General features: G+C 38.0%; 1 protein-coding gene across 3 annotated transcripts in view; it reads right to left on the bottom strand.

The window, feature by feature from the left end:
• Positions 1-567: 567 nt before the first annotated feature.
• Positions 568-15,084, bottom strand: part of STX7 (syntaxin 7) — a 32,605-nt gene continuing 18,088 nt past the window's right edge. For all 3 annotated transcript variants that reach the window (XM_027746662.2, XM_039381775.1, XM_039381774.1), the window contains exons 3-10: positions 11,231-11,300; positions 9,866-9,956; positions 8,117-8,254; positions 7,417-7,469; positions 6,543-6,633; positions 5,675-5,747; positions 4,620-4,702; positions 568-1,991 (exon numbers count right to left, since the gene is read on the bottom strand). In XM_027746662.2, the coding sequence (XP_027602463.1) occupies positions 1,899-1,991; positions 4,620-4,702; positions 5,675-5,747; positions 6,543-6,633; positions 7,417-7,469; positions 8,117-8,254; positions 9,866-9,956; positions 11,231-11,300 (692 nt within the window). In that variant the 3' untranslated portion in view covers positions 568-1,898. The remainder of the gene's footprint in view (positions 1,992-4,619; positions 4,703-5,674; positions 5,748-6,542; positions 6,634-7,416; positions 7,470-8,116; positions 8,255-9,865; positions 9,957-11,230; positions 11,301-15,084) is intronic.

The raw sequence follows: 15,084 nt of genomic DNA, 5'->3' as shown, positions 1-15,084 counted from the left end.
AAGTGTACCTGATAGCTACTTAAAAATGGACTCCCATCGTCGTGCTCAGCAAAAAGTCAGCCACAGGAACATAGGAGCTGGGATCTCAACACACAAAAGAGTCCATACTGCAATTTGAATTCCCTTTTCAGTCTCAGAGATGTTACATAAAACATAATCATGCAGTTTCAGGACTTATTTTTACTCCCTTGCTTTTGAAATCCAAACGCAGAAGAACAAGCCTCTTTCCCAAACCGTGGATGCCAATTCCTCAAGTTACATGCTGTGCTGAAGGTGAGCTAGTAAACATCTACCCTTAGCACCCATTGTCAGCAGCCACCCAGCGAAAGCAGCCTCTCCTCCCATGGCTGGGCTCACACAGGTGGGAATGCAAGATCCAGGAGCGTTTTCATTAACCCTGTGAAGTGCAGCACAGGAACAGAGGTTCCCCTGGGCTGCCCCACCAGCAGAGCTGAAATCCTCTGGAATTGTTCAGAGAAGTTTCAATCATTTACATAAAGGCAAAGACAACAGCTGTGTTCTTAAAGATGGATTCCAAAAAAAAACAAACCAACTATTAGAAAAATGTACTCTTTAAAAGACCTTTATTTTGGTTGCACAGTTACAATTCTAACGTCCATTTATGCTTACAGTTAGATTGTTCCCAAATAATATTTCATAGCTCATCATGTAAACAGTGCATTATCTATCAGTCTGGTGTATAAGAACGTTATAAAATACAGATGAAATTACTTTTTCATCTATAGACTTTCAGATTAGTTCACCAAGATCAATTAAAAAGGCAAATAGATTAATTGGCAAAAAAGTGTTGTTATATTTTTAATATATTAGTACAAAATGGCACAAAAGGAAGAAGGTCATTTTAAAGGCCATAAGCATCAAATGCCTTAAATAGTTTCAATCAGTTCAACCGATTTTAACTTAATTTCAAATTCCAGTGTTGAACTTGAAATTGAAATTGTAATCTTCTTCTCTTCAGCTGTATGAAAGACCTTACATATGAGGTTGGACCTGTTCACGGAAACTAAATCACAGCAGTTTCAGAACAGTGACATTCAAGTGCAGCTAGGAAGTTGGGAATTTCTACTTTCCCAGTAACTCTAAGAATTCACAGACTAGACCTTATTTTCATTTAGCCAAACTTATTGATCCACACTTCAGATGCAAAGATACCAGATGTGTGCACATAAAACATAGTATTTCTTAATGCAAGAACTGAAACAAAAAATTGACATAATTACACCATCCACCCTACCTACCTTTGCAGGAGGCTCCAGACATAACCATATCCAATGCCAGATACAGAGAAACAAGAGCATCTAAAATATTTCAAGAAAACTTAGAAGGCTTAATTCACAGGCTTCAAGTATAAAAGAGAGATCACACCAACTTCAGCAACCTAAGTTTTATTTTTGAACCACCCATATCAAATGGGCAGGTGAGTTGGATGGAAGGGAAACAGACAAGAAATACATTTCTAACTTAAAAATAAATTCTGAGATGTGAATTTGTTGCCTCAAGCAACAATTCAGGAGTTTGTTTTGGCAGCAACATTTAGCAATATCCCAAAAGATAATTACCTACTCTGTCAAAACAAATTATCATGACTTTGATTAGCTCCCTAAACCTTCAGAGGTTTTATGTTTAAGTTAACAAAACAGTTTATGACCTTGACTGCTTTTTTTCTTGTAAGACAGCACCGACATCCAAGAGAACAGGCAGTTATACTGATGGTAGTACTGAGAACGTTATTTCTCAGGTCAAAACAAAAAGTCTTATAAAAAAAAAGTGAGATGAAGTACAGAATTACTATTTTACTCAGCTTCACAATGAGCAAACCATGACTAGGAATTTCCTTTCCTAATTTAAATACCAATTACAAAGCTTTCTCCAGAGACTTATTTGTTAGATAACCATATGATGAGTCCAAGAAGCAATAATCCAACAACAAGTATAACAATGAGTATGCACATCTTCTTTCGGGATCTTTGCTGCCAAGAGAGAAAAAAACAAGTTGATTGAAAACTCTACCACCACAACAGAGGACTACTCAGATGCTTTTATGGTCCTACTGCTTGTGCAATCTAACCAAATTGTGTCCTTACTAACAAGTCATATAAAGATGTTCAAGGAAAAAAAAAAAAGCAAAGTTATCCACATTATTATTCAATGGAAAGATTTTAGTGGTATTTTCCGGCATACCTAATAAACTAATGAAAGAGAATGTAGTAATGTAATGAATGAATGTAATTACAACACTTGGGGAAGTAAATGTGAGAGTGCAGATGACAGCTTATAGAGGAAAATGGACAATCAGTCTGCACAGTAGAGGAGATAGAAACGGTCTGCTAGGAAAAAAAACAAAGACTATTAATGGATATACAGAAGGTCAAAACAGACTACAATTTTAGACTTCTCTGCATCCATTCACAGAGTTATTTTAAAGTTGTTTTTGTCAACTTTCTTAGGTACAACTTGCTCTTAAAGGAAACAAACAACAACAACAAAAAAACCCCAAACCAAACAAAAAAGACCTGACTAGAGGCCCAGATATACAGACATTACTACAGTAAAGCGTAAATATAAGCATGTCTCAGAACTTCTGCATTTCCCATACAGATCTGTAACTTGAGATACCAGAGCACTTAAGACTAGAAGCCATCTGTCATCCTTTATCTGAAAGAGATGGAATCAGAAGGTTTCCTTCACAAGAGGAAAGAAAATTAGCAATGCATTTCTCAGGCTTTTGCTGATAGCCAAGGAATAATAACACTCAAATCTTGGGATTCTAGGCCACAGCCCCAGAAGTAAAGCCAGGCTGTGCTCTACTTGGCAGAAGTTCTTCTGCCTGGGTGGTTTTGTTGTGTTTTTTTCTTTCTCTTCCCCTCTGAAGAACAACATCTGTGTCAGTTCTTCATTGGAGCTGTCAGTTCTCTGCCGAGTACCACCCAGGCTACCAAGTTTCCTAACAACTCTCCCCTCCTAGTTGTACTGTCTCATTGACACTTCTCTCACTCTTGGCTAATATTTCATTTCATCATTTTACTTGCTAGAACTCAATCTGTTTGCTAGGATATCTTCCTTTTTTAGACCCTGCAGCCAGTTCTCTCTTTACACACGTCTCTTCCTTCTGCATCCCGCAGACCACCTCTCGACAGCAATGCATTCAAGTCAAACATTTCCACTGTAATACTACTTAAGCAAGGGAGTAGACTAAAGACACGGCAATCTTATTTTCTCATGCAATTCATCATCATTTATACAAGTGCTGAAGCAGCACTGGGAAAGGGGGAAAGAAAGGAGAGAAGCCTGGCTTTGCCCAGACTGCTCTGCTGTGTGAATGCACCCCATACAGCAGATGAGTGATGCAAACCTCATCCAACCACAAACAAGATGCTGTGAGGGTACCAACAGCCCTGTCCCTACCAGCACACCCAGGCCTCTAACACTTCCTTGAGCAGGTCAGACCAATAGTTGCTGAAATTAAAATAAATTTGCTGAAAGTGGAAATGATTTTTCAGTGCCTTAGAACAAGGACGAGTGCAAGCAAAGGAAAGTTCAAATCCAAAGCAAACTACACAATCCTTTCAAACAAACACAGGATAACTCTGCACAGTGTTTGGTCTCTGCTGCAAGACCCACTGAACAGAAGCACGTCAAAAGTATTGATAACCTTCCTTTGAGATCAGAAGATATTCATCCCTTCCTCTTCAAAATAAAACATGGAAGTTTTTAATTTTAAATTTCAACTAGAAAACTAATACCTTCCACCAAATATTTTGGCTGCTACTACTTTTTTTTTTCCCCTGAGCTTGTCATTATCAAAATAGGAGCCATCAACTATAGTTAATGTGCCAATTAGTGCCACCCATAATACAATTCAAGGATGCACCCTCTCCCACTCCTGAAATCAGTAAGCAATGCTTCAGACATTCCATCATTCATTTACTGTCCGGGTTACTACTAACACACATAAGAAGATTTAAAAAAAAAATCTAAGGACTAACTCTAACTTAAAAGAGCAGATTAATCACTAATACGATTATTTCTAATAAGTTCCAAAAATGTTATAAAGAAGTGGCATTTAAAGGTACTTAAAAGGCTTTTCAAAAAAGTTTGACAGTTTCAAATATGAGCTTTGAGAATATTGTAGACAGCAAAAATTGGTGCTAACTGGCAATGTCTTCAGAAGACTTTTCTGCCTATCTTCCCTACTCCTTCAGTGATCTTTAGAGGCTTTCTCTCCATTTAAAGCAACCTTCTGCTTCTTGAACTATAAAATAAGGGGTTGGTCTGTTTGTAATTTTTTGTTGGTTTGGAGGTTTTTGTTTGTTTGGTTTTAAATAAAGATGTAACTCCAGGTGCTCTCATAGAATCATAGAAGGCTCTGCAACAGCCTATCTGGAAACAGCTTTACAGGAAACCCAAAGCTTTCAGAGATCACTGATTTTTGTTTTATAGTGACCTAGAAACACCATGGTAGTCTAACATAAACCTATAACTAAGTCTTCAAGCCTTGAGGAACTTGCTATGCAAAATCTGAATTGCCTAAAAAAGTGGAAGTCAGGACTACTGAGAAAAGACAGTTACACACAACTGGCAGTAGGCATTGGCATTACCTGGTAGTTTGCTGCTCTTGCCAGCTGCTGGTTTGCTTGCTGCACGTGTACATCTGCATTTTCCACGTTGGCTTCTATGCTGTCTTTATTTTAAAAAGAAAAGATTTCAAATTTTTATTAATTATAACTTGGAAAAAGGTTTGGCATGCTGAAACACTCTTGAGAGCATATGTAATAGCTGCCCCCAATTGCTGGTGTCTTCATCAATATCCGAAGTTTTATACCTTGTACTGTGAAAGCTTGACTCACCCTATACTTATGCCAGAGCTCATTTTAGAAGTGCCCAGGCAATGAGTGGCTGAATTCATGTCAGGTAACAACTCCACTGTTCTAGATGCAGGACTGAAACTTTGATACTAACTAGAGTAAAAACTTACAATACTTCTACTTTTTTTTTTTTTAATAACCTTTTACTTGCACTCCAACTTGCTACTGACTACTCTCTGCTCAGACTAAAAAATTCCTAAGGCTTGTGAAAACAGAGGAAACAGACACAAAAAAAAAAACATCCCCAAAAGCTAGTTTGGTATTCTATCATATTGACAAAGATTTATTTTTTCCCCTGGAAAAATATTAATAGATTATGGGCTAAGGTGACAGAAAAAGCCCTGAAAATATATGCTGGACATAGACAACAGCATGACATGGCAACAGACTCAAAAAACGTATTCTCCAATCACATTTTATTAAAACATTAAACCTATTTGTAAGGAAGGCAAAGCACGAGCCTTTGCTGAATCTGCACACATATCATTAGCAAATACAGCAAAACTTCCCACATAAATTCCAATTTTATGTATAAACAGTTCAAAAAACTACTTTTAAAGATATTTTATACACATGAAAAACTACATAATGTTTTAAACTACATTTTAAACACAGTTTATGTATTCCCAGTCACCTCAACCAGTCTACTCATTATTAGGCTGCACCGCATTTGCTTTAGCATTGTTATTCTCATTAGAGGAATTTTTCCAGCAAAAGGAAGTTCTACGTTGCAGCTCTCCAGCGAAACTGAATAAAATTTTTTCAGATAGTATATGAATTGGACTTACCTATGACATCACCTTGTTCATGAATCATCATTCCTAGATCTTTGAAAATTTCATTGATGTCCATAATATCAGCCTGTAAAGAACCAATCATAGCATCAAGTGGCATCACATATTCAAGCATCTCTGCACATTTAGATATAAATAGTGTTGTTTCTCCTCCCGAGTGCATATCCCTGACTCTTTATACTACAGGATAAAAAAACTCAACTTAATGTACTTATTTGGAAGGGGTTTTTTGGTACTATGAGACCGAGTTTATCATAATCAAGTTAACCATCAAATCAAACTGAGGATAAGCATGTGCACAAAGTACACTTCCCAACACATCACAAACAGGATCTCTCATTGCTGAGGGCTCATCTAGACACATGCTTGTATTATAAGTTTAACTGCAGAGAAAAAATCATGACAACATTGCTTAAGATGTATCTAAGTCAAATTAATAAAAGCCGGTGTAGGACATATTTTGCATTAGTTTTAGCACTAGGGTGGTTCAGATTAGATATCAGAAAATTTTTTTTCACTGTTAGGTGGTCAGGCACTGGAATAGATTGCCTGAGGAGGTGGTGGAGTTACCAGACCTGGAAGTGTTTAAGAGGCGTCTGGATCTGGCCCTGGGTGATTTGGTTTAGGGGTTACAGTGGTAATGCTGGGTTGACGGTTGGACTTGATGATCTTAAAGGTCTCTTCCAAACTTGATGATTCTATTATTTCAAAAGCACATTTTACATCTAAAGGCAGTATTTTCAGTTTTAAAGGAAAAAAACCACACCAACAAACAAATCTCCTCAAGATTCACTTCTGCAATTAATGCTCATACCATGGAAACATCAAAAGCATATTCTGCTGTAAAACTACTTGTACTTACTTCAAGCTGCCTAATGGAAGATTCCCTCTCCTCGATAAGACGGAGATCATCCTCTGTAATTTCTTCATCTTGCACTTGTGCTTGTGGTTGACTATCAAACAAAAAAAACCTCAAAACTCACACAGAATTGAACAGGCACAATGAGAAATAATAAAATGACAGTTAACTACATAGCACATTTTACTTTACTGGTTAACAAAATGCATGTTTTTACCTTTGCCTGTTTAGCTAACAGGGACAGCATAACCGTCACACCTTAGGTGTAGGAAGCTGCTGCTGTAGCAAAGCTAGTAGCTAGCTACAAGATAGCTGACTGGAAATTCCAAGTGTGAATACAAGGGCAAAGTTCCTTCCGAATTATAAACTGCAGAGTTGATATCTATCAGAGGCAAAAGCAAGCTACCCAGCAAAAAATAATCTGAGACCAAGAAGCAGTTCTTGGAGCATATGGAAGCAATGAGACACCCCAGTAAACACTGTGTCCTTATCACAGCACATTTACTCTATTCACAGGTTGGACTCTTCATCCCTAAGTCTGGGTCTCAGAAAACCCAAAGGCAGATTAGGGGAGCTTAAGGTGATGGCTACAGCTGAAGCATCAGGAGAACTCTTCCTTTTTTCTTCCCATCTATGCCATCAAAATCTCTTCTCTATGCTAGCATTATAGAAGAAAGCCTAACTGAACAACCTATCCCAAATCCCTCCAGAAAAAGGCAATTCATCAGAAAAAAAACCAAAGCAAAACAAACAAAAAAAAAAACCACAAGTGAAAACAAAAGAAAAAACCCAATCCAAAAAACCATGGGCAGCTGTCTTCCCTGCAGGTCATTTATTATTCTGAGCTTGGTTAAGGTTGTGAACTAAGTCAACCTACCTGTCCCAAGACACAAGTGTTCCTTCTTTGTAGCTATCTTCTGGAGCACCACCCTACATGATCGGAGATTAAAAATACAAATATAACATTACGGCCCTGAAAGGAGCACTGTCAGCATTTCTATAACGAGTCAATATTAGAAGGTTTTTAGAAAGTCAATTTCAAACTGAATCATGATTTAACATGCTCTCATTCTGATTTTGCTTTATGCATGCACAAAGATGAAATATAAGCAAAAGCATTCAGCTCAGTAACTGCCTGCTAAAATTTGTAAGTACAGTGAAAAGGCAGAGTGAAAAGGCAAAATTGATATATTAACACAAAAAAGCTCAACATCTGAAGCTCCTTAGCACTTCTTCACTTTCATACTCTACAGAAATCTGGCAAGTCATTTTTCCCCGTAGGAAAAAACCTGTTGATATCTTAAAGCTACAGCAAAAGCATTTCCAAATCTACTATAAGTTGTTTTTGCAAGACTACAGCAAGAAAACGGAGGCAGTTTGCGACAAAAGCAAGGGAAAAGTAACTGTTCTCTTGGGAGATTACTACAGCGTAATGCAGCCTCTACTATAAAGTCATATAACACACGGTCTGCAGTATTTAGGGTCAGATATGAGCTTTCTTAAGTAGCATTATGGAAGCCAGTTTGACATCAAACACCACTGTAAAGAGTATAATGGCACATTTTTCTGATACTTACAGACACCCTTGAGCTGGCTCTTACTCTGGCTACAAAGTCTTTTTCTTTCTCAGCAGCTTGCCTTTGGAGTCTTTGGAAATTTGTAAGTGCTGTGGTGAACTCCCCCACAAGACGGTCTTTCTGTATTTTTCTTTGACGCTATAGGAGAAAAAGTTTTACCAAGTCACGTGAGCTCAGGCTTTCCAAGGCTTTGCTATTTCCAGTCTGCTCAATGCTAAGGTATATACTCTTTTTCTTCTAAATAGGTATAAGGGAAGACTGTCTACAAAACCATCTGCAATTGCATGGACAAACCTTCTTTCCTTCTGGAATAATAAAACTGCACAAATTAATGCATTTAAAGAGGAAGCTGACGTATTCATTTTCATTTAACAGCTGGAAATGAGAAATGGGCAGGGACAAGAAAGCTTTTACCTTCCTTATCATCTGCTGATTATAAAACCTACTGTTACAGTGTAAAATATTTTGATACCAAGAATGCTAAAATATGCAAAGGTAACTGAATAGAGAGGAAAGGTGCAGAAAAGAAAGAACATGGCACTTCTTATGTATTTTACGTAAATGTTGGAAATACATATTGAGCTGCATCCAGAAGTAGGTTCACATACCCACTTAAGTGCTTTAGAACTGGTACTAAAATACATATTCTAACTTTTCAGGCTTTTTTTGTTTGTTTGTTTTCCTTAAGATGTAGTGAAGAGTAATATTGGACACTCAGGAAAGCCTCTACCAGATTTCCATAAATATATACAATATATCAACCTTCCTTCCTAATGTCTAAAAGGCTGTAATTTGCCATTCATGAATCTGTTATTTATGCCTTTTGTTGAGATGTAGCTTTGATAAAAGGAGTAAAATTAAACAGTAAAATGTTTCATTGCCAACTTTTCAGCTTCAAGATAAGGAAACAGAGAAACCATAAAAAAGACAACAAACTAAATATGCTTTGCCTGGTTATGTATTAAGACCAAGTTTTAACACTGCTATTAGAAGTTTACAGCTTGACAGGATGAGCACACATGGATCATGGCCTGCCATTTGAATTCAGTGTTTCAAGACCGTTCATTTTCCCAAGGGCTCCTTAGTAACCTATTCCGACCAGGCAAGTTGAGTGACAATAACCCAAATCCATGTTTTCTAGGATCCTGTTGGTTTTGTCTTATATAAGTGACAGATTTTGCTAGGACAAGAAACCATAGGATGGCAGACAGGAGTGTGCTAATCACAACAGCCACTTCACATGTTGTGTCCTGACAAGATTTTACACAGACCTGGGAAAGAAGTAGTTTAAAGACTGCACAAGTTCTTTTAGTAACAGCTCCTGTCTACTCCTCTTAAGAAAGGAAAAGCCTGTGGACAAGATATAGCACATATGATGATCTGAGTGATGTGGAACTAACACACTGTACAAGATATGCTGACCTTGGAAGCAGTCAGAGTGCCAGTGGAGTCAGATTTAGTATCACTGCAATGGATTACAAAGTGTCCAGCTACCTGAAATCACAGGCAGGCACAGTGCACTGCCTTGCTTCCCACCATTTCAGTCAAACTACTTCATTCCTGATACATAAAACCAACTTTGGGACAAGTCTGGACTGTAACAAAATATTCTTATAAGTATCCCCACTGTGCAAATATGTTGACTAACTAAACAGTGCTTTGAAAACAGGAAAGAAGAACTGAAGTGACTCAAATAGTCTACATGAGCCAACATGATAGTTGAACAAGCCATGCTCTTCGGTTTTATACCTGTTCACTTGTTGCAGCCAAAGATCCAAACTCCTTAATGTACTTGTCAGTTTCTTTGGCAAGCTGGTTGGTGTATTGCTGCTTTTGTTGCCTAAAATCAAATACAAATTTTCATTAGAGACCATTGGGTTACTTTGCTGAATTTTACTGATTCTCAGAAAAGCAGCAGCACTAAATGCCTCTTTAAAGCACACAAAGCCATCTTTACTCTGTTCTTTACTCTGCAAAGCTATTATCAAACCATCAGCATCAATATTTAAAATAATCAAATAACTCTTGAAAAGGCCAAATGTTCAGACAAGTGAAAAATGGACAGATGAAAGCTCAAGGAAACTTAATATATATATTGCATCCATAAATGGACTGAAACATGTCCTTCACAACAGTTTCTATCCTATTTAGTTGTGAATTTTTGCCTAGATATGTCAGGTTATTGCATAAACTATATCTTCACCTATTCCCAGTCACCAGTAGAATACACACTGTGGATTGTACCTAGCTAATCTTATGGGCCCTGAACTCAGAGTATTATAAAGCAATTTGGTTGTTCACACAAAATGAACACGATGACTTTGGTTCAATACACACATCCTCCTACTACTCAACGGCCACAGCGCAGCATTAACCGCACCGAAAATGCCAACCTTCTCACCTACAGGGTGAGCACCACATGTCGCTTACGTGCATTTATGATGCTGAGATTAACGTGGTAAAGGAGTTTAATGAAAAAAATCATACTGGTTCATTAGACCACACAGAGAAGTGGAAAGCAGCTGACTGTCTCTGCTGGAGGCATATTAATGAAAGACAACATTTAGGTGACAGAACTATGGCAGAGCATCTGCCCTGGAGTCTGATTTCACTGCTGTTATATTACTATTTCTGGTCCATGTTTATCCTATAATGCCATCCCTTACTGCAGCTTTCATCACTAAAAACGACATTCCCTTTTCTCTCCCAGCACCCCATCTCACAAAAAACCCACCCCAATATATTCATTACCTAGTGAAACTTATACAGACAGATTAGAAGTGTTGACTGGAGTGGAGGGGTACAGGTGTATGTTTTTAAACAGTGCTATTGCTTTGTGGTTGTGCCACTTTCCCTTCCCTGACATAGAGCACAGGTTTTACAGAATGCTGATACTTCAGGCAACATGCATGGGCAAACCAGATGACTCTAGTTTACAGACTATCCAAAACTAATTTTAGAAAGCACATCTCAACATTTAAGTTTCAAATACTTCCCTATATTCACCTTTCTCAGTGAAATCAAGAACTCTACCTAACAAAAAACGACCGCATCACCTACCAGGAGATCGTTTACAATGCGACAAAACTAAACATTTTTGTGTGAAGTACTCACAGCTGTTGCCTCAACTCAGGCGTGTCTTGTGGTGTTCCAAGCTGATGTAGTATTCTTTGTATTTCAGCAGCTGTTTGAGAAGAAGAAGAGAAATTTTAATGGGGCAAAGACAATTCCTGCATAGTTTTATGCATTTTTGCTTGATAACTCTAAAGCAATATAAGCTGACAGAAACTGAAACTCAAGACTTTTTCAACCTCCTACAAAGACTCTACTTTTAAGTCTCAAAACAACTACTAAATGGTTTTTGCCAAGGACAAAGCCCAGGGTTTCTTACAGAGGATGAGAATGTATACAAGTCTTTAGGTAGAAACAGGCAATTTAAAGATTAGTTAATAGTTTCATTATAATAAGTCTAAATCAAGACTTCTAATATTTTGATAGTCTTATGTTTTTAAATGTGGGATACAAACTGCCAGTGATTTTTAAATGTATTTCATAAAATATATTAGTTTTGAACAGCAAAAAGTCATATATCATCTGAGCCTTACATTCAGCCTGGTACATATTACTGTCACATGAGAAAGCAAGGAGAAAAACACACAGAAACTTCAAGGATATGTAGTTTTTCACACTGCAAGACTTATATCCTCAAGATGCTTTATCTCAGCTTAACATCCTCATGTTCTGAAACAAAAGAATATATATCCAGAATAATTTATTTTGCTTGACCCTCAGCTAGGCGTAGACTTGTCTTCCCTGTATTTCTGTGGCCTTCCCCAGGCAGACTGGTATACTGCATAGTCAGTAGAAAATATGTTGGTATCATACTTTGTGGGATCCTCACTTTACTAGCACACTATCTTTTTTTTATCCCTAACACAGTTAAAAATGCAGTAAGTGACAACTCTATGTAATGAAGAAAACCATACTAAAAAAAACCAAAAAGAGTACTTTTCCATATGCCATAAAGAGACCTGTAAGAGACAGAACTTCATATAAAAGAAGAAAATAACCTATGACTTATGTTAACCAGTTAGATAAAACTGGAATTCCTTAAAGCAGTTTTAGTAATAATATTAATTCTAATCTTTGTTTCATAGCAAGTCTCCAGTGAATTAGTGATACTGGATTTTCTACACTGCTTTACATATCATCCAATGCCAATAACTGCTATAGCCAATTCTTTCTGTGCACACTCATGTAATGAAAATATCAAAACAGGGGAAAGTTAGTACCTAGTTTTGCACAAGGTAAAAAAATAAAATACTTTGAGGCAGATGTTTGAGGAGCATAAACTACTTACAGAATTTCTGAGGGAGAATAGCACTGTAAGATGGGTTACATCATGGGTTTCAGCTTATATTTTAATTGAGCTGAAAAGCAGCAAAACTGAAGTGAAAATCTTTGACTTTTGCCTACAGTTTGACTACCAGTCACTAAGAGCCAGCCCTTTCCTGTCCAGTGGGGCCTCCTGACTGCTGGGCTGAGGCACTGTCCATCTGCCCATGCTTCTCCTGGGCACCTGCAGCTGGTCACACGTACTGATAAACACAGGTTCAGGTCAAGTAAGCTTCTTTTTTGTGGTCACAGTAATGCATTATTTAAAACAAACAAACAAAAGGATAACTGGCTAGTGTTATCTTCAATAGCATAGAGTTTTAATATCTATAAAACTGAACATTAGCTATCCTTTATTTGTTCCAAGGCACTCTCCCTTCTGATTCAAGAGCCAAGGAGCTCAGTGATTCCGTATGTACCTTTAAAAGGGAGAGTAAAAGGAAAACCAAAACAGAGGCAGAAAAAGTTCCGGTGTGTCCTACCGCCACCTAGAGGTGCGTTATTTAACCGCAAGTACAGAAAATGTAGGTTTGCGTTTAAAAAAAAAATTCCCCGAGACAAGGCCTATACTTAAAATATTTGCATCCCAAGTTAATTACATATTTACCCTACCTCTAAAGCTGAACACTAGTAGATAATTGAGGCAAAATTAAAAGCCAGCACTGCATAACTGGTCAGCCGTACAATTCCAGATGCAGAGGGAAGTTCACTTCAGTGCAAGTCTTACAACTCAGGAATTCAGCATAAAATTAAAATACATTTTACCAGAAAGTCTGTAGCATGCATCAAAATAGCAAAGTGCTAACGGGCTTTCAAGTCGCGAGGGAAAAAAATAAAGAAAAAAAACCCCAAGGACTGAACCAACATCATTTTTCTGTAATTTAGCATTTTCCACCTTAACCTTTCATAATCAGAATACTATTCAGAAAAAAACCAGCATTTCTCATATCAATTTTTTTCATATGAAGTATATTGCATAGAAAAGTGAAACATGGCTTATTCAAGTAAGCAAGAAGAAAAAAAGGCAGAGCATTAAAAGTAAATTTTGGCCAAAAGTCTTCAGCACTATTCCCAAAGCTGCTTCATAAAAAAGCCAAAAGCAAGTTGATAATATGGGTAGTAGAGAAGGTGACCTTCCTGAAATCTTGATTTACAGTGTATGCTTGCAGGTTGATGAGTTAAAGAAATCCAGCCTTTGTTATCTTTCATGTTAATATAAACACACTGGAGTGTATAGAGACTAAAACATATATTTCTTTATAGTCTTATAATTCTTTTGGTTTGGATTGTTTACTGATTTCTTACTGTAGCTACTTCTCATTCAAATATTTGATATTATAATATACATATAATCACAAAAACACCTAAACTATAGACATTTGTTCAGACTCATGCACTCATACAGCTTTATTGATAAAAGCAAGATTTAAAACAGGTTTTAAGACACTACCACCTGAATCACACAGAGAAGGTGTCTTGTTCCCTCACATGTACACACAGAGATCTCACAGAATTTGATTCAAAGCAAGAACTACCTTTGAAACTTCTTAAATCAAGTTAGTATCCCTTCCTTTCCTCAAGGAAAAAGCAGGGCAGCCTTAGCCTCTCTTCCTAAAGGTTAGCAACCTCTAGTTGCTCCTTCTACTGCCCTACTTGTGAAATAAGCAGGGAGAATGTCTTGGCACTGAAGAGCAAAACTGCTGGAAGCCTGGGATTACTCTTCATAAAACAGAGGTCCCTAAAGTCCTGGCCTCACAGGTGATGGTGGTATTTACAAGGGTACTGAGCCGCTCATTTAACCAGCTTTTCGGCCCTCTGCAGGGAGTTCAGGCTGTCACATCAAGGCTCATGGCATCTGCTCTGGTACCTCTCAAATCACCAGTAACACTCAAATGTCCCGGAGAGCCAAAGGCTTACACCCAGCTTACAAAGGCCTAGCTCTGCACTGTAAACCTACTGGTAACAGTCAGGGACCAAAGATCAGAGCACGGTTTTGACAGGTTCCTAGGTTACCTCACCCTTTATGGGTTTCCCTTCCCCGGTTCCCAATCCTTCAAACTTTCCAAGGAGTTCTGAAAGACAGGAGTAATCTGACTACCAGATGTCCCTCCTGTCCTGGACATTACCAATCCTGTAACAGAGACTGACTGGATCTTGTACATTATTTTAATCCATTTCAGTGCAAAGTCTGACACTTTGGCTCACTTTAGCACTTAGGCTCCTTGGATGTATACAGCTGGCTGCTGGACTTTGCTCAGGAGCTGCACAAGGGCACACACCACGTGCACACAGGCGTTCTTCACCAAAGTCACCAGGACATGGGAACAGTTTGCATCAGAAGTGTGCGAACTCCTGAGACCACTTCACTCTGAAGATCAGGGTACACGTTTGCATATAATGAAAATCAACAGCTCTTTTAGGGCTCAGACTACAATCCTGCAGGAGCAGCATCTTGCCAGCTGCGGCTGGCAATAAACCACTGCAGAAAGAAAGTCCCCTTTGGGAACTGGGCAGCACAGAAAGCAGGGTACACGATACCATGCAAGCAAAATGCATGTTTTTCCAAGCAACTG

This window comes from Pipra filicauda, unplaced genomic scaffold (genome assembly GCF_003945595.2).
Source record: "Pipra filicauda isolate LSUMZ 115617 unplaced genomic scaffold, ASM394559v2 scaffold23_size5868930_pilon, whole genome shotgun sequence".
Classification (NCBI taxonomy): domain Eukaryota; kingdom Metazoa; phylum Chordata; class Aves; order Passeriformes; family Pipridae; genus Pipra; species Pipra filicauda.
Note: the sequence above shows the minus strand (reverse complement) of the source record. Positions and strands in the feature narration are given on the sequence as shown.